The sequence below is a fragment of the Balaenoptera borealis genome, assembly GCF_965194805.1.
Source record: "Balaenoptera borealis genome assembly, chromosome: 1".
NCBI lineage: Eukaryota > Metazoa > Chordata > Mammalia > Artiodactyla > Balaenopteridae > Balaenoptera > Balaenoptera borealis.
The window spans coordinates 81,104,889-81,123,910 of record NC_138860.1 but is presented as its reverse complement, the minus strand read 5'-3'; the positions used below and the strand labels follow the sequence as shown (position 1 = coordinate 81,123,910).

The following is a 19,022-nucleotide window of genomic DNA, read 5'->3' as shown; positions in this document are numbered from 1 at the left end:
AGGCAGCAGCTCAGTTCAATGAACTTCACATCTACCAAAACCATCTCTGGAGTTTGTGCTCCAACTGCTGGTTTCTTGCTTCAACTGGGCCACCTCAAAGAAACCTTTGCAAACTGCCATTTCAGCATGTAATCTCCAATGTCCCAATAAAATTGTACAGAAAGGCACCAGGAGACAGGGAGTGGGCTTCTGGGGGTCTTTATTAAGTGATGCTTTAGTCTCAGTCTCTGCCAGGGACTGGAAGTGGGGGTGATCCCACTCCCCCCAGGTTGTCCCAGACTTGCTGTCTTAGAGGAAGAAGGCAGGAAGCCTGTTCTCCTCCGAGAACAGTCTGGGAAGCTAGGCTAGCGCTGGGGTGGGGAACAGCAGAGCTGAGATCCCCGACCCTCAACCCCCAGCCCGAGCTGTATGTGCAGCCTGAGGGGGAGGGGCCGAGGCAATCCTGGCCAAAGCCTCCCACACTCAGCCCCACTCTTGCTGCTCCACTCACTGCCCTGAGCTATTCATGATCTCCGCTCTCACATTCACCTCAACACTCCAGAAGCTAGCCCCATGCTCAGCTCCTCCAGGCCTTTAGTCCCGGGGAAGGACAGAAGTAGGGAAGCCCATCAGGGCAGAGGGTCCCTGGCCGGGCAGCTTCAAGGGGCCTCTCCTTTCTGCTGTCCATCCGAACACAGGCCCCTCCCTAGATAGTAAGGGGGGTTGTGGCCTCAAACTTCACCCCCCTCTCCTCTTACTGGCATCCCACTCTGTCCCAGCACAGCAGCCCAGAGCACAAAGTGCAGTGACCATGGGGCTGGTGGGCACAGAAGCCCTCACTGGCACACAGGCCAGACTGCCTGCAGCCGTCGTGGGCCTGCTCCCTGCCCTGGAAGCTAGACGAAGGGAGACAGAAAACAGAAGTGGGGCAATGGGTGTGCAGCCCCTGCAGCAGGAGGAGGGGATCTAAGCCCTGCCCTGCTATTGGTGCAGGCAGCTCCAGGCCCCTCTTCCTTAAGAGTCCCCAAGGCTCCAGAGCTGCCCAGCCCCTGCAAAGGGAGATGAGAGGGGGATGGGTGGTCCTCGAGGAGAAGAAGGGTCTGCAGAGAACCACCCAGACACCTGGTGTTACCCAACTCTACCCCCAGGCCCAGAGGGCCCAAACTCCTGGCACCAACCACCCTGCGTCTGTGAGGAAGAAGGGCCCCTTCTGCTGTCCCTTCCCCTCAGAGGTCCAGGAACCACTCCAACGAAACGCAGACACCCGTGCCTGCCACCTGCCCCTGGGGAAAGCAGGGGGGCTGAGGCAGGAAGGCTGGCTAGGGGCCCACAGGCCTCTCCTGCTCCAAGCACTTTCCTTGCTTTCCTGACGTTGTCTTGGCAACAGGGGGACGCCCCCCTCCCAGCCGGCTCCTGGGCCCTCCCTGCAGCCTGTGTGCAGCTGGGCTTCCTTCCTGTGTGCGTGCGTGAGTCTGCGTGTGGTGGGGTGACTACAGGTGGTGGTCCTGGCTGCCAGGGAGGGCAGGAGAGATCTGGAGTCAGCCCCGCTGCAGGGCCTGGGGGTCGGTCTCAACCAATCTCCTTCCACTGCTTGTAGAAGTCCAGAACATTCTTGATGTCCACACTGGCATGTGCAGCGGCCTGCAAGGCTGCCTGTAGAATTGGGGGGAGGACAAATGGAGGAGGGCCTGACCTCCCAAACTCTGGGACAAGCCGTTGAGGGGCTGGGGAAGGGGTGATGGAAGAGGAAAAGGGCAGCTGTCTGGTCTGAGGGAGTCGACTCCGGTACCTCTTCCCCATTCCACACTCTGCCAACCATCACCCCGTGACCCACCTGCATAGGGCCTGAAAGCGTGCTGGGGTTGTCCAGTGGAAGGCCTGTGATGATGGTCACCATGCCACTCGGGTCCTCCTCACCTGCCCCCTGGGCCAGAGTCAGCTGTTTGCAGCTGTCCAGGATCTTATAGAGCGTCCTGGTGGGAGCAGGGGGAAGGCGGGCCAAGCCCCAGCATTAGCACAGCCTGAACACCAGATCTCCAGGGCACAGGGGGAGCTGGGGGTGAGGAGGGCACCAGGAGAGAGCGAGAGAAGCCAGGCAGCCCAGAGCAGTGGGTCCTGGAAGCTGGCCCTGGAGGACATGTTACAGGGACTGGGCAAAGGTTCAATGAGTGAGGAAGCTGAGCCCAAGGATCTCAGGGCCACGGGGGCTCAGATGCTGGAGCACCTTCTCACTCCATCTAAGGTGAGACCTGCAGGAGGCCTCTGGCAGAAGGAGCCTGGCCCCGCGCTGGTCCTGCTGCCTGTTACAGAATTCTCCGGCCCTGTCCCTCTGTCCTGGGGAGTGCCCACAGAGAAGCAAGGTAGGCAGCCTATCTGAGGTTCTAGGGGTGGCGGCTGAAATTTTACCAGGCATCTGCATCCTGCCTCTTCAGCTTATGCCGCTCAAAGCTCTTCCCCACCTCTTTCTGGCAGCGAATGTACCTGCAAAGGAGACGAGAGAGTGAAGGTTGGGGGCAGGGGACAAAGCGGGCCATTGTGGCGCAGGGGACCCAGTTTTATGGGGGGGGGGAGGCACGTCTCCCACATCACAGGTCTGTTTGGAGTCATTTTGAAGTGGCTTCCTAGCTGCTGAGCCCAGCTTGCTTTTCCTCCTGATAACGTCAATTCTTTGGTTCCTCCCTGGAGAGGAGCTGGGAGGGGAGAAGCAGCAGATGCTTTTCAAGTCAGTGCTTCTGGAGACAAGGTCCAAACAAGCAGGCTTTGTGCAGCTTTCTGACCAGGCAAGGGCAGATCCAGAGGAGGGGTAGACCAGCCAGCAGAGAGCAGGGAGCTTTCTCCCTCTTCCTTATACCCAGTGTCTAGTCCTTTTCTGGCCCCAAAGGCCAGAAGGAAGGGCCTGTGCTGGGCTGAGCACCTATACACTGCCATCTGTCCCCCCAGCCCCATGGGAAGCCCCTGGGCAGCACCGATGAAGGCACTCCCACCCTGGTCAACCTGATCACCTAAAGCAGGAGAACCTCTTGCAAAGGAGTCCACAGCTTGGAGGTGGGGGCTTGTTCCCCTCTCCCCGGTCACAGTGATCTCATGTTTGCCCCAGAGGTAGATGGACAGCAGGTCACTGTTCCCCAACAGGGCTCCTGGCTCCTCCAATCGCTGTCTATTTCAGCACCTAAGACCCTGACTTCTAATTATGTCTTCGGCCTCCCTCACCAGGCAGTGAGCCAACTGTGAGCAGGGACCACGTGTCTTACACGAGGAACACACGCATTTGTTGTCTGGGCTCAGCACAGGTCCAGCCAGGCCTGCACTCACCTGTTCCCTTTTTTAAACTCTGCCTCCAGGTATCGGATCCCATCCCGGGCCCCGGGGTGTTCCTTCTTCAGCAAATCCAGGCCATCGATCACTGGCGGGCAAGATGCGGGTGGGGGAACGACAAAACAGATGAGCTCAGGCTGTCGTGACATGGGGCTCTGTAGAAGCATCTGCACTCACTCCAGGACACACTGCAGGAAAAGGGACCGTAGCTCCTACAGGAATCCTGAAGTTCTTTCAAAGACTGACCTTCTGCCAACAACGTATTTGGCAACTTACCAATTGCTTTCACTTAGATTTTCTCATCTGTTTCTCCCAACCATCTTGTGAGTCAGGGTTTAACAGGGATTGTCATGCCCGCTTCGCAGATGAAATGACTGAAGTTCAGAGAGGTGGCAGGACTTGACCAAGGCCACTGTGTGTAAACTGGGCCCCAAGTAAGGGTCTCTCAATCCCAAGCCAGATTCTCTTTTAGCCACACTCTCTGCCCCCACCTCTCCAATATACTTACCTGTCCTTGGGATGATGACAATGAAGCGGCCACTGGTGGCCAGCTGGCGGATGACAGGGAGGTGGTGGCAAAGGGCTTGGGTGTCGGGGACGAGGTAGGGAGACATTGCTGACTGGGCCTTGGGCTGCTGCAGGCTCCCTTCCAGCTGAGAGACCTCGAGCTGTTGAGAGAAGGCAGAGTGGGTGGAGCTGCGTGCAGCCTGGGCAGGGGAAGAATGGTACCCAAGGTGGCTCTTATGGGGCTCCTCCTGCTGCCAGTGGGAACAAGGGACCCCTTCGACGAATGGCCTCATAGGAACAGGAGCGCGGGGCCCCAACTTCTTACCTGAAGTCGTAGCTGGGCCATGTCTCTCATTAGCCTGTTCCGCCGAGCTTCCTCCTGTGCCTACAAGGGGAGAATACCAGGTGCTAAGCTTGGGACAAGCAGCTGGGGGAATATTCCTTTCTCCAGTGATCAAGAAGACCAAAAGGGATTCCTGGGGTCTGAAATAGGTACGGCCTCATATAAAGTCAGCTCTCTATCTCTCCTGCTAAGTGAGGGGAAGGGAGGCGTGGGAGAAAAAATATCCCTCCTGTGTCATCTGAACACGTTCCATTAGCAGCCCACAGAAGCTCACGCCTCCCGGGGAGAGAGGGAGGGGATGGCACCTGTCTGCATCTCAGGGTTCCACCTCTGCTCCTCTCAATCTGTCCTCCCTCCCAGGGGATACCATCCATGCACCCCTTCGCTTTCTATCATCATCCACTTGCCAACTTCTTCCAAAATCTGCAGCTTCCGCCCAGACCTGACCACTCCTGAGTTCCAGACGTACATACCCAAATGCCTACTTGACAGCCCAACCTGCTTCTCAGAACCTGCTTCTCATCCTCTAGTGTTCCCCAGCTTGCTAAGTAAACCACCATCTGCCAAGTCAGAAAGCTAGCTGGCTTTGACTTTTCCCTCTCTTTCAGCCCCAGAAGTTATCAGCCTCCCAGTCCTGTCAACTGTACCTCCTAAAAAATCATTCACATCCCTCTGCATCCCTCCATCTTCAACGTGCAACCCTGGTCTAAGCCAGTACCTCCCACCTTGACTATTATAACCACCTTCTTTTTGGTCTCTGCCTCCAGCCCAATTCATTCTCTCTGCCTACAACCAAGGCAATCTTTCAAAAACCATCTGCTGTCCACCATGGCCCTGACTAAAAGTCCTGTGATGGTTTTCCTTTGTCTTCTAGATGAAGTCCAAATTCCTTGGTCTAAAGATGGAGACTTATTCTAAAAGACATGGGGAGCCACTGAAGGCTTTTTGACAAGCAAACTGGCATCATCAGAGTGATGCTTTAAAATATTAATCTGGAATGTATAATCTCATCCTAATCATAAGACACCAGACAAAGCCAAGTGAGGAACATTCTACAAAACAACTGAACAATACTCCTTAGAACTGTCAAGATTATAAAAGACAAGGAAAGGGACTTCCCTGGTGACACGGTGGTTAAGACTCTGGGCTCCCAATGCAGGGGGCCTGGGTTCGATCCCTGGTCAGGGAACTAGATCCCACACGCATGCCACAACTAAGGAGCTCGCCTGACTCAACTAAGACCCGGCGCAACCAAATAAATAAATAAATATTAAAAAAAAAAAAAAAAAAAGACATGGAAAGACTGAGGAGACATTAAAACAATCAAATGTAATGTGGGATTCTGAAAAAGAAAATAGACATTTACAGGAAAACTAGTGAAATCTGAATAAAGTCTATAGTTAACACAATTGTACCAATCCTAACTTCTTAGTTTTGATAATTATACTATGGTTATGAAGTGTCCACCTCTTACCCGCCGGCGGAGTGTCCCCTTTGAGAAACTCTGGTAGAGAAAGCAAAAAAGGGAGGCAGAAGACCAGACCCACTGGGAAACAGGGGTCCCTAAACCAGGCAGACACTAGAGCCCAGAGAGTAGGAGCAGCGCCCCGCCTGGCTTGCAGAGAAGCTAAGCTCCCACAGCAGCTTAGAACAAGGACAAGAGCCTGGTCTTTCCAATTCCAGAGCCCCGGCTCTGCCACTGATACCTCCTCCTTTGTCATTCTGAGCTTCCTCGTCTATAAAATGAGGCTGCAAGCACCCACCTCACAGGGCTGTTACAGGGCTAAATGAGATGTCACATGCAAAGCAGCTTTGCACATGCAAAACTCTCGATAAATGATGGGAGATAGCAATATGACAAGGACCACGCTGCTGCTGCCAGGGGATAAACCCCTTGGGGTGGAAACGTGACTCAGGCAGAGCAGGAGGCAGTCCTAGCAGGCAGTGTGGCCTGGGTCCACCGTGGCCTGTGGTGTCTAGCACCACACCAGAGGGGCTTTCAAGTATTCCGTGCCTCCAGGAGTCGTCTTTGGGAGCTTTAGGCCAGAGGAAATGCCTGCAAACACTCTAACATTTTTTGAAGCTGTGTGACTTTCCCATAATTATTTTTGTAACCCCCTGTGTTTTCCCCTACGCAACAGCAATGAAAGTCTTAACACAAAAGGTTAGTTTTTAACAAAACGTGCTTGCTTTTAAGGCAGCAAGGAGGGGGGTTTCTGGGGAGACTGTGCCCCTTCCCATCCACAGGAAGGGGGTGCTCAGAGGTCGGGGAGCCTGGGGCTGGGGAAAGGAAGAACATGGGGGAGGAGACTGGCTTGAGATGAAGAAGAACCCCTGGGCTTGCCAAGACACGTGGGCCGTGCTTCCCGCGCCAGACACCACCCCCCCACATGTACTGGTGCCACTTAGCTTGGGGAGGACAACACGCCCAGGGTTGTGCAGGCCCCACTAAAGAACCCACAGTGTTGCTCACAAAGTATTAGCCTCACAAGAGAAAGGCCTGTCTTGTTTGCTGCTGTAACCCTCATGCCTAGGATACTGACGGGTCTGGCACAAAGCAGATTCTCATTAAATATTTGTGGAATGAATGACTGACTGGAAAAGAGGTAACACAGGCCACCTCCTACTCTCTGGGGCTTCTGTGGGATGGGAGGGTTCCTGCATGGTGTCTGATGCCAGGATCCCTCCATTCCTCAGTCTTCATCCCTCGAAAAGGGAAGGGAAAGGAGCATTTTGCTGAGCGCACATACTCCACAGCACACACTCCATAACGCAAAGTGCAAAGCGCCTGCCATTCACTATCATCCCACAGTCACGGCAACCCCATAAAGCTGATTCAACTATTCCTGTGTAACCGATGAGGAAACAGAATTAGCAAGGTTAAGTGACTTGCTCAATTCAGACTAGGAGGTGACAGAGATGGCCCTCAATCCCCAGTCAGTCTACATACAGGCCCGGTGCCAGGCTGCCCCTGCTCAAGGCAACTCTCACTCCCTATCAGCCCTCAGTTCCCTCCCCAGGCTCAGTCTCCCCGGCCCCAATGCCCAGGTTCTTCAGTCGAGGGCCACCAGTGTGTCTGAGCCTCTGACCCTGGGTTTCTCGGTGAGCCCATGGGAGCGGAGCAGACAGGGAGGGGAGGCCTGACTCACCATGCGGAACTGGGCCTGGGCCTGCTGCAGCAGGCTCTCCTGCTCAGACTGGGTGATGCTGACGAAGATGCCAACCTCTGGGTTGAACTGCAGGATGCTGCCTTGCAGGCGGGCAACGAAGTGGCCAAAGCTGCGGATGCAGCAGATGCGCACGACCGTCTGTGAGGAGACATGGGAGGCGGCCTGGCTGAGCAGGGCCCTCCAGGCCCGCTGGCCCCCGGCTCCTCCCCTCCGCCGTCCCTGCCAGCCCAGCCAACTCAGCAACATGGGCTCCCTCGTAAGGCCTGTGGTCTGTGGGGCGGAAAAGAGGAGCGCCGAGGCCCAGGGCCTCTAGCTACTGGAAAAGGAGTGAGCAAGTAGGGCGAGGAAACTCCCAGAAGGACTAGAGAAGCAGGACTCAGGGCTGAGAAGAAAGAGACAAGGACACGGGCTGGGAGTGACAAGACCTGGGTTCTTATGCCATCTTTCTCTGGGTCTCAGATCCTAACGTGTAAAATGAAAGGACAAACTAGATCACCATTTCCAACTTATGTTTTTGGTCAGCAAAACCCTTCTTTCCCCATCAAACAAAAATCTTATCTAGAATGCTAACATATAAAACAGACTATCAAGCCAAGCTGGAGAAGGAGGAACCAACGCGGGGGTGGGGGTGGTGTGTGTGTGTGTGTGTGTTTGTGTGTGTGCGTGTGTTTGTGTTGGGGACGGGGGCTGGGACGCCTGTCCTCTTGGCTTCCCTTTGCTGCCCCCAAGACGGCCCATGTGGTGACACAGATTCAAGGGTGAAAGTCACTGGACTAAATGGGTAGCACATTCCCTTCCAGCTCCAACTTTCTGACTGTTTGCTGGTCAGCTTAGAGGAGGCTGGGCTCAGAAGAGAAAAGAGACCAATAGAGATTTCAAAGCCCTAATAATTTACTTGTTTTGTCCTCTCCAAAAGGTGGAGAAAGGGGAAGGAGGCTTGTTCTACAAAGGGAGACACTACCAACAGCAGACCTGTGGAAGGACATCCTGCCAAGAAGGAAAGGAAGTCCAAACGGTTCACCGAGTGAAAAAGGACTCACAGCTGCAGCCCCAGGGACATGCTCCCTGTCCGGATGGAAGGGGTGCCTGCCTGCCCCCTCCAGCCCTGAGCCCCTGCTTTGCTACTGAGTCTGATGAACAACAGAGCTTGTGGCGTGAGAAATGATATCCTCACCTCTTCTGAGGTGCTGAGCAAGAGCCGATCCGTTTCAAAGTTAAAGCGTCTGTGGGCAGCCCGGAGGGGAGGCAGGTTGCGAAGTGCCATGTCCTCTGGGAGCAGCAAGCTAGACGGGAGGTCAGGCAGTTCACAACCTTCAAGAAGATCCTGGACCTCAGGACACAGGACCAGGCCTGGGGAGAAAGAGGACACGTGAGACCACCTGCCCTGTGGGAGCCCCCAGTCAGAGGGACACAGTCCTTCCTCAGAGGCTGGGAGGCAGGACATACTCCTCGGACACAAGGTGGGGAGTGGTGGGGGGAGGAAAGGGGAGATGGGTGCACAGGGCCGTCAGGCAGAGCTTTAGGAGACCAGAGCTGGGAGGGTTAGAGGACCGCTCAGACTGGGACGGCCCCCTGACAGAGGCACAATCACACTAGGATGGATGTGAGAGGAGGAACTCTGGAAGAAGGAATGGATTGCCCTTGGGTGAGTCCAGAGGTAGGAGAAGGTGATTTCCAGCTGGAAGGTGGCAGGAGGGGATGAACCAGACAGATGGGCTCTGAAGGTCAAGGTCAATTCTCAATGAGGAAGGCATCGGTGCCACACCAGTGACTGGGGCTGGCTCACAGGCTCCCCTCACTCTGCTCTTGCCACTCCACTGCCTTCCCCAGGGAGCACACTCCCTGGTGGACCAGGCCACCTGCCCACAGTGGGGCAGTGTTGGGGCAGGAAACCAGAGAGGCCCAGACCACAATGACTGCTGTGTGTTAGGGAGGCTAGGCAGTGAATCCCATTAACCTCCTTACCCTAAGGGCCAGGTTACCAGGAAGGGGGAGGCGGGCTTTGTGGGGCCAGTGAGGGAGAGAGAGAGGGAGGACAGTGCCAGGGACTCACTCACCAGACTCTTGGAGTTCGCCAGCAGCTGGCAACAGATTAAGCAACACAGACAGGCGGTTCCACAGACTTTGAGAGCTCTTGAGGGAGAGAGAGAAGAGGAAGGCTTCAGCTGGGGCAGTGCTGGAGGCTGGCAGTGAACAAGAAAAGCACTATATCTGGGGGGTCTGGGGCTATGGTCACAGGCCTAGAAGCGTTTGGGAGAAAAATTAACAAAAGAGGCCAAGGGGGGCTCACGGAGGACTTGGAAAACAGGCAGGAATGAAGAAGGGGACCATGAAGCCTCACTGAACTTCATCAACCGCTGAAGGCTTCATGAAAAGGGAAGGCGTGAAACCACAGGAGAAACCCTCTGGATCTTGGTAGTGGAAAAAGCTAGAGCGTTGGAGGAAGCTTCTCCCTGTCTAGCACAAACTTTTCCTTTCAGCCCTCCACGTGCCCACACTGGGCCACCTCTCTGGGGATGTGACCTGCACCCCCATCTTCACCACACCGCCCTCGATGACTAACAATGACTAACTAGCTGTCATCAGGCACAAGCACATGCCCAAGGTTGTGCCTGGCCCTGACCTAAACTCCCTCATCTCGGGAAGAGGGCGACCTGCAGGGAAAAGGGTCTTCCACAGCAGGCAGGTGTGCTACTGGAATAAAGCAACACTGAAGAAAAGCCTCAGGGCACCGGAGGCTCAAGATTAAGACTCTGAACCTGAGAAAGGAAGGAAAAGGTCACAATCACGGCAACCAGTCTTCATGGCAGCCCGCCTCTGACACCACTCGCTCCAGCTACGGGACTCTCTTTAAGCCGTTTCCCTGCTCACAACACCTGCACCTTGTCTGAACATACTGTCACTTCCCAGTCTCATCTCTCTTGTCACTACTCAGTGCTCTCTCCTTTCTCTGGACTCCGGTGTTCACCTATCCAGGTTAGCCCTTGAACACACACTGTCATAGACATTACTCATAATGGCAGGCATTATGCCTGGCGTTGGGGACACAAAGCAGAATAAGCAGTGCTCTCATTTTCCCAGTCCACAAAATTTGTATCCCAGCCCAGGCCACAGGCTCTGTGAGGGCAAAGGTCATGCCTAATCCTTGGCCCGGAAAAAGCATACGGAGCCAGCACAGAGCAGGTGCCTGACAATAACTTTTGTCTTGACCAGCCCACCTGAGGGGATTCCCACACCCCATCCTGGCTGGCGCCCTCCCCTAACACCTTGGGACCTGACGGAGAGCAGTGGGAGTGGAGTGACACACCTGCGCACACACAATGATGAGGTCGGGGTTAGTCCGTAGCCAGTCCAGGAAGACTTTCACAGCAGGAAGCAGGCCTTCAGCCATCAGGACTTGCAACTTCTCCTGGATGCTGCGCTCATTCCGACAGGAGCGCCCACTAGACTCACTTCCCTCCGACTCAGAGCCCTCTTCAGAGGCTGGGGGTGGGTGACAGAGAACCAGGATGAGCGACTAGTAGGCACATGGCAACAGGCTTCGGCTCCGTGGGGGGAGCATGCCCCAACCTGCTTGGACTCTTCTGAAGAATTCTGATGTGAGAGGAATCAGGCCCCTGCCTAACTTTTCTAGGCCCACTAACTGGTTGCTTTTAAGCCAAGAACCTGGTGCCTTTTAAAATACGAGCTAAGGGGCTTCCCTGGTGGCGCAGTGGTTAAGAATCCACCTGCCAATGCAGGGGACATGGGTTCGAGCCCTGGTCCAGGAAGATCCCACATGCCGCGGAGCAGCTAAGCCCATGCGCCACAACTACTGAGCCTGCGCTCTAGAGCCCACGTGCCCCAACTACTGAAGCCCGCGTGCCCCAGAGCCCATGCTCTGCAGCAAGAGAAGCCACCGCAATGAGAAGCCCATGCACTACAACGAAAGAGTAGCCCCTGCTCACCGCAACTAGAGAAAGCCCGTGCACAGCAACGAAGACCCAACGCAGCCAAAAATAAATAAATAAAATAAATAAATTTAAAAAAAAACAAACGAGCTAATTTGTGAGGTCTACAGCTACTCACTCAACTGATATTTATGATGTGCCTATACTGTGCAAAAGGCAGGGCAGACAGAAGTGAGCTACAGGTGGGGAGAAAAGGGGTACAGAATTAAAAGAACTACTTCCAACTCCTAGCTCTCCAAGTCTGCAGGTTAGAACACTAAGTAGTTCACACTCCAACTCTGAGCATCAGCTTCCTCATTTCTTTTGTTCATTCTAAGTCCCAACCATGTGCCAAGCACTGTGTTAGGTAATGAAGATACAGCGACAGACAAAACATGGACTGCCCTGCCCTCAAGAGGCTCGTGGTATTGCAGGGGACGGACAGCCAAGTCAACGGACAATGTCACTTGAGTGGGAAAAGGCTGGAAGTTGCCGAGGTGCAGAGTCTACAGGAGCTCACGAGAAGCCTACCCTTGGAGGAATCCCAGACCAAGTGACTTTTAAGCTAAAATCTAGAGTGAGAATTAGCCAAGCAATAGGCTCGGGGCAAGGGAGGAAAAGTACGTTCCAGACCAAAAGAGCACTGTGCACAGAAGCTTGGAGGTAAAGAAGAGAATGTAGAATACGGATGATAACTCTTCCACCACAAGGCTGCTGTGAAAATTAGATAAGACCCCCCAGAAAATCCAACTTAGTGCTTGGCATAGAGTAGATGCCGCGAATGTTCACTGCTGCTGCTGACCAGGTGCGCCCTTTGCACCTCAGGGGAAGACCCTCAGGAGAAAAGTCTCATTCTAATCCACCTGCCCTGGTGGGTGCTGGTTTTTCTAGCTTCCAGGAGCCCTGGTAGGACCTGGGATGGCACGGGAGGGAGTTACAGCTGCAGTGCTGTGTGGGGAGAAAAGCCCCAAACCCACGGAGCAAGGTGGCAGTGGGAGGAGAATAAGACCACGAAATCAGCTGGGAGCTGAGAATAAGGAAGTGAGCAGCAGAGGGGATTCCCAGGAAAAAAACTCCAGGCCACACTACAGGCAGAAGCCAAAAGCAAGGCAGTGAGGGTGGGGATGTGAGGTACTCAAACAGAGAAAAAAGCGGCCCCTCTCAGATGAATGCCGATGGTATGGAGGTGAAGGCCAGAGCAAGATGATGAAGAGAGGCCCAAGTACCTGGTTCTGAGGGCTTGTCCACATCCCCATTGACACAGGGCCTGCGGTTGGCCAAGGTGGGAGCTTCGGTGGTGGGCTGGAGGAGCAGGTTGCTGAAGGTGGGGGCCAGTCGGAAGCAGCGTTTAGTCTGGAACATCTGGGTGGACATGGCTTGTAGATTGCTGGCAATGCTGGCCTCACTGGTGCCCAGTGGGCCGTTGAGGGATTCAGGAGCCTCTGACCTGGCCCGAGGTGGCTCCAGGGCTGGGGACCGTGTCCCTTCCTCGTCCTCCATATCTTCCAGGTCTGATCGGGACTCTTGGCTGTTCATTTCTGAATCTGTCTCGGCATCAAAGGCCGTTCCCCCACCTTCAAGGCTCTTGTCGGAGCCACTATCTGAGCCCTCACTGGCCCGGGCTGAGTCATGGCTCGAGTCTGAGTCAAAGCCTTCACTCAGGTCACTGTCATCACCAGCTTTGGGTGGGTGGCGCCGGCGGCGGAGGCAGGAGAGGCGGGAGAACTTCCGGCTCTTTCTGACCTCGCCATCTTGAGATGCTGCAGGAGGAGGCTCAGGACCCGGCTCCTCCTCCTTCTCCAAGGGTTCCTTGGACTCTGGTTCATCTGTGGAAAGAGGATGGTCAGGTGGGGCCTAGGGACAAACCGGAACGAGGACACTGGCAGGTGCTCTTTGACAGCACCTCCCCTGCCACACCTGTGTTCCCCTCCCACGATCCCCATGCCCCATGCTAACCTTTCCACAGTCACAACCTCCCCCGTGCCTGCACCTGTGCCATCACTCTGGAATGCCGGGACAGGATTCTCGCCCTCTTCCAGCTCAGCTTGCAGCCGTATGTTGACATGATTGACAAGGTGGGAGAAGAGGGCCAGGGTGAAGGCAATGGCTGCACTGTACTGTTTGGATCCTAAAACCAGGAAAGCCAGCATTAGGGGCCCAGGGCCCTGAAGAGGAGTAGGCTCCATTAATTCCAACCTCACCTCACCTGTTCTCAACCCTTCCAAGGGTCCAACTACCTCTGAAAACTTCCTCTAAGGTAAAAAAAGACTTCTCAGGTCTCTTCACTCTCATCCTGTAATGTGGAATGTGCCAGCTCATCCTGCTTCCTCATGTAAGCTCATGGATGCTCTTGTCCCATCTCATCCTCCCTGGCTTTGATGCCTTCACGCAAGCGTCTCCCCATATGCCCCAAGCATCTTCGCACCCAGCCCTGCCTCTCCCTCCCTTCCATCCAACTTTGCTCTACATACACCTCCGGCAGAAAGGTTTCCAGAACTGCCTAGCTGCCCCCACCCCCAGCAAGTCTGAATTCCATCTGGATCATCAGCTAAGCATCTCAACCACTGTGTCTGCCTGGGTCCTGGCCAAGGGTACGTGTGTTTGTGGGTGCAGGGGGGCGGAGGGGGTGGGAATACGCTGTTGCCTTTGTTCATTCACTAGGAGCTTCTTTAGGGCAGGGTTCCTTGCCCCTCTCTCCCACAGCCAGGCAGCGACACAGGTAGTGAAGGGACTGCTTGTGGAAGCAAGTTTATGGATAAGGAGCTGCAGAAAAGGGTAGTGAGGATCCCAGAAGCCAGTCGGGGAGAAATGAGGGACAGAGGAAGAGTTACCTGCTCTCTTCAAGCTGTGCACACCCATAAGGCAGATGATGACCATTTGAAAGATGAGAAGGTCCGGGAGGAAAGCATATCCACTCTCATACTCCTCCTCATCCTCACTGGCCAGGCTGAGGTTGGGTGAGGAGGGCAGGTAGAAGAGACAGAGGTTGAAGTCCTCCAGGACTGACTGGCAAAGTGATGTCAGCTCTGAGTCCACAGAGCTATGGAAGGGCAGGATAACAGGGGAGGTCAGTGATGGGGGCCGGGGCAGGCAAAAAGAGTTGGGAATACAGGATTCAGAGAAAAGACCACAGGATCCTTAGGGGAGACTTCAGAAAGAGGAGCAGGGGGAATCAGCGCTGGCTGGTCTCCAAAGCAAACAGAATAACACGGGAAGGGCAGACACGCAGTGGAAGGGATGTGGGCAGGCTTCCCATTCGGCCATTCCTTCAACATCTAGTAAGCACCCACTGTGCCAGCGGGTAAGCCACCCAGAGAATGGGCACAGAATCTAGGGTGAGACAGTGAGGGATGCCAAGAAAGGACTAACCAGCTAAAGAATTTCCAATCAAAAGGCAGAATTCACCAGCCCACTCCCTCCTCTTCAAGTCCCCTGCCATAAAGAAGCCATCGTGGATGGGGCTCACAGGACACAGTTCTTGCTCACACTCTCTTCCACTCACCTGCTTTTGGGCTGCAGGAGGCTTTGCAGATACATAAAGTTCACCAGCAACCTCTTAATGTCTTTACATCTGAAATGAGAGGAGCCCAAGGTAAATGGTGAACAGCTCCAGAGTCCCTACGGTCCTACTGCACCAACTGCAGAAAGACCCCCTCTTCCCACAGGCCCCACTCACCGCTTCTTGCTGGGAGAGAGCTTCCGAGTCTCGCACTTCTTCAGCTGGTGGTACATTTTGGCTGCCTTGTCATACAGCCGCTTGAGGTTCCCATAGGCCCCCTCAAAGGACACTTCCGACTGGATGCTGAAGGAGACAGAGGTGAGCTACTGAGTCTTGGCAGAGGCAGAGGTGGAGAGGGGAAATGTCAGTCTTCCAGGGATTTAGGGAGCACTGTTTCTAGTCAATACAGGCTGCCCCCAGCCTCCCCTTCCATGTATGTACTCAGGGTGAAAGCTATCTTTCCTAATAAAATACACACATACAACTTCCAGATTAATCAGAGTAATGATGACGTCTGCATCTCCTCTGTATCCAAAAATGGGACAATTAATCCCACTCAATGTTACAAACTTAACTTAGTTACCATCCCTGAAATACACTATCCTTCATCTTTCTTAAAGCACACAGCACTTAATAGGTAGCATTTAACAAGCATTTACTATGTGCAAGGATATTTACATACACTACTTCAGTTAATCCTCACGACATTCATTCAAATGCAAATATGTACTGAGCACCCCACTCTGTGTCAGGCACTGTACCCTACTATTGTGCACATTTACAGATGAGGAAATAAAGCCTGAGAGATCAAGTATAATGCAAAGGTCACATAGCGGACTTCCCTGGTGGCGCAGTGGTTAAGAATCCGCCTGCCAATGCAGGGTACATGGGTTCGAGCCCTGGTCTGGGAAGATCCCACATGCCGTGGAGCAACTAAGCCCGTGCGCTACAACTACTGAGTCTGCGCTCTAGAGCCCACAAGCCACAACTACTGAGCCCGTGTGCCACAACTACTGAAGCCCAGGTGCCTAGAGCTCGTGCTCCCCAACAAGAGAAGCCACCGCAATGAGAAGCCCGTGCACTGCAACAAAGAGTAGCCCCCGCTCACCACAACTAGAGAAAAGCCCACACGAGGCAACGAAGACCCAACGCGGCAATCGATCAATCAATAAAACAATGGTCACATAGCTAAAACATAGTAGAGCTGAGTCTCCAACCCAAGTCTGTCTTACCACAAAGCCTATGAACTTAACAGCATGCTATACTTTTTAAAAAATGTCTTGTTTTTTGAAACGTCTTTTAATTACAAAAAGCAGTGATAGAAGAAATACACGTCAGTGGTGAATATAGCTACAAATTCTTTGATACTCCTTCCACTGAGAAGTGGGTTCTGTGTCACCTCCCCTTAAATCTTGGCAGGGGGTGAGGGTGGGAGACAACGACTATGCAACTGCTTTGACCAAGAGAATGCTGTAGGAGTGACTCCACCAGTTGCCAGGCCCAGGCCTTAAGAGACTGGCAGACCCTACTTCCAAGTTTCTTGGGTCATTATTTGCTGTTGGACCCCTGAGCCACTATGTAAGAAGTCCATCTACCCTGAGGAAGATACCACATGGAGAGGCCCTGAGACTATATGGAGAGGGAGAGGGGTCCAGATGAACCAACCCTCCAGACATATCAGACCCCCAAATCAGCCGAATACCACTGACTGACCCTAGACAACGCCACCAGGAGGAGAACTGCCAAACTGAGCCCTAGCCAAATGCCTAACCCACAAACCATGAAATATAATTGTTTACGCATAGTAGAGGAGGACGTTATTTGGCACCTCCCAAACCTGGATGTGCTTGGCTCTCTTTGAAAGTGATTCACCCTAAATCATGATTATGAATGTGATGAGGGATCCAGGACAAGTAAGGGGGGCATTCCCCGGAAGGCACACAAGGAATGGGAAAGATGCAATGGGAGGTTATAAACCTGGTAATCATATTCAAGAATGAATACACAAATAACAAAGGCTGGACAGGGTGTGGAGAAAAGGGAACCCTCCTACACTATTGGTGGGAATGTAAATTGGTGCAGCCGCTATGGAAAACAGTATGGAGGTTCCTCAAAAAACTAAAAATAGAGTTGCCATATGATCCAGCAATCCCACTCCCAGGCATATATCCAGACAAAACTATAATTCAAAAAGATACATGCACCCCTATGTTCATAGCAGCACTATTTTTAACAGCCAAGACATGGAAACAACCTAAATGTCCATTTACAGATGAATGGATAAAGATGTGATACATATATATACACAATGGAATATTACTCAGCCATAAAAAAGAATGAAATAGTGTCGTCTGCAGCAACATGGATGGAACTAGAGATTATCATACTAAGTGAAGTAAGTCAGAGAAAGACAAATACCATATGATATCACTTATATGTGGAATCAAAATATGACACAAATGAGCTTATCTACGAAACAGAAACAGTCTCACAGACATAGAAAACAGACTTGTGGTTGCCAAGGGGGAAGTGGGGGTGGAGGAGGGATGGAGTGGGAGTTTGGGGTTAGCAGATGCAACCTATTATATACATATAGAATGGATAAACAACAAGGTCCTACTGTATAGCACAGGGAACTATATTCAGTATCCTGTGATAAACCATAATGGAAAAGAATATAAAGGAGAATGTATATATACGTATAGCTGAATCACTTGGCTGCACAGCAGAAATTAACACAACATTGTAAATCAACTATATTTCAATTAAAAAAAAAAATGAATACAGGTGATGGGAGGCCAGTCTGTAGTGATCTACTAAAGGAACAGGGCAAATATTTGTTGATACAGGAAACAGGTTTCCTTGACCAGGAAGGCAGAATTAGGTTATTTTACTTTACACCTTAGTAGCTGACCATTTAAGCTATGAAGACCACCCTTATTCCCTTTAGGCTTTGAAGCCCAATTCACTAAATAACTTCTTCTGAGATAGATTTGGCTTCTCAAGTAGACTTTGGCCCTGATTAGGTGGCAACAGTGAGTTTCCTGGCAGTTTATGTCTCACTAAAACTTAACCAATGGCATTCTCATTTACCTATCAGTCTCATGTGCGTTTGGTTATGGTGACTTAGTAACCTAAGCCTAATCAACTTTGGGTGCCCTGAAAAAATTGTTTTTTCATTCTAAGAGCTAAGTGTGAGATCCAGGGAAGCAGTGATCCACCCTGTTAAACTTGTCCCCCCCATGCTGTCATCTCTGTCACCTCAAGACACTGAAGCTCTACAGTTCTGAAGTTCTTGTCAGAGGTTACTTTGGTACCATTTTATCAACTATATAAAATTTATTTCCTTCTTCAGAAAGGCAGCAATCCTGTTATTTTTCATGATAGCAGACAGCTACTTCAGCTGCCCAAGTATCTGCAAGTCCAGGTGGCTGTGTGAAAAGCAGCACGGCTGCGTCAGGATGCCCCTGAGAGAAGGGACCCCCTCAATCTTAGCATTCTCCTATCTATCTCACCCAGGAGCTAGAAAAGGGAGAAAGGGAAGAGAGAAAACAAAGCAGGAATTGTGCAGACATGAAAGTAGGGCTGGGGAAAGAGCTGGCAAATACTCACCAGCGCAGGTAGCAATACATGGCTTCCACATTATAGTACTTGCTGCCGGCAAGGGTGCCCAGCTGGTTGAAGGGCATTCCTGGAGAGATAGAGAAGTCACACAGTCTGTAGCCATAATACTCACCGAAAGCTGCAAGGCCCAACCCACGTTAAGCATCAGCGAACTCATGGAGAGAACAGTGGGTCTGCAGGCGACACTGGTGTCTCAGGTGATCAGCAGCTTAATCTTGCTCCTCCAGGGTGTTATCTATTCTAGACTCACTTCCTATCAGTCTAAGCCCACCTGGACCGCCAGGGATTTCAGCACTGATGGGTGCCATTCCTTCAGCAGCAGCTGTGCCTCTTCCAATGCTGACTGAGCTCCATGGAGCCCTCTCCTCTATCCCAGCTCAGTCTCTCACCTCTGAGTTCTCCTTCCTACATGCTAACCCCCATCTTTCCCTGTAATGGAGCCTTATCCCTTCCCTCACTGTGATTCTGTGGGGGCAGCTGAAGTACAGTCTCCTCTTTCTACAGAAACCTCAGGGCCAGGGAAGCCATCTTCTCTCTCCCTCTTCTTCTGCCTCCTTCCTTCTTAGTTCAAGACTTTCCCATTTCTCTTCTCCTTCCACCATCTTCTGAGTGTGTTACAAGGGGCAGAATGCAGAACCAAGGTGAAGTATGAAAGA

The 19,022-nt window shown here is 52.6% G+C and overlaps 1 protein-coding gene across 1 annotated transcript in view; it reads right to left on the bottom strand.

Annotated features, from left to right (window-relative positions):
* Window positions 1–182: 182 nt before the first annotated feature.
* SMG5 (SMG5 nonsense mediated mRNA decay factor) overlaps window positions 183–19,022 on the bottom strand; it is a 28,190-nt gene continuing 9,350 nt past the window's right edge. Inside the window, exons 7-22 of the mRNA XM_082347978.1 lie at window positions 18,355–18,433; window positions 14,920–15,045; window positions 14,746–14,814; window positions 14,075–14,283; window positions 13,234–13,371; window positions 12,470–13,069; window positions 10,622–10,797; window positions 9,372–9,447; window positions 8,489–8,664; window positions 7,294–7,452; window positions 4,127–4,186; window positions 3,803–3,962; window positions 3,292–3,382; window positions 2,386–2,460; window positions 1,814–1,952; window positions 183–1,632 (exon numbers count right to left, since the gene is read on the bottom strand). Coding sequence (XP_082204104.1) covers window positions 1,549–1,632; window positions 1,814–1,952; window positions 2,386–2,460; window positions 3,292–3,382; window positions 3,803–3,962; window positions 4,127–4,186; window positions 7,294–7,452; window positions 8,489–8,664; window positions 9,372–9,447; window positions 10,622–10,797; window positions 12,470–13,069; window positions 13,234–13,371; window positions 14,075–14,283; window positions 14,746–14,814; window positions 14,920–15,045; window positions 18,355–18,433 — 2,417 coding nt within the window. The 3' untranslated portion in view covers window positions 183–1,548. The remainder of the gene's footprint in view (window positions 1,633–1,813; window positions 1,953–2,385; window positions 2,461–3,291; window positions 3,383–3,802; window positions 3,963–4,126; window positions 4,187–7,293; window positions 7,453–8,488; window positions 8,665–9,371; window positions 9,448–10,621; window positions 10,798–12,469; window positions 13,070–13,233; window positions 13,372–14,074; window positions 14,284–14,745; window positions 14,815–14,919; window positions 15,046–18,354; window positions 18,434–19,022) is intronic.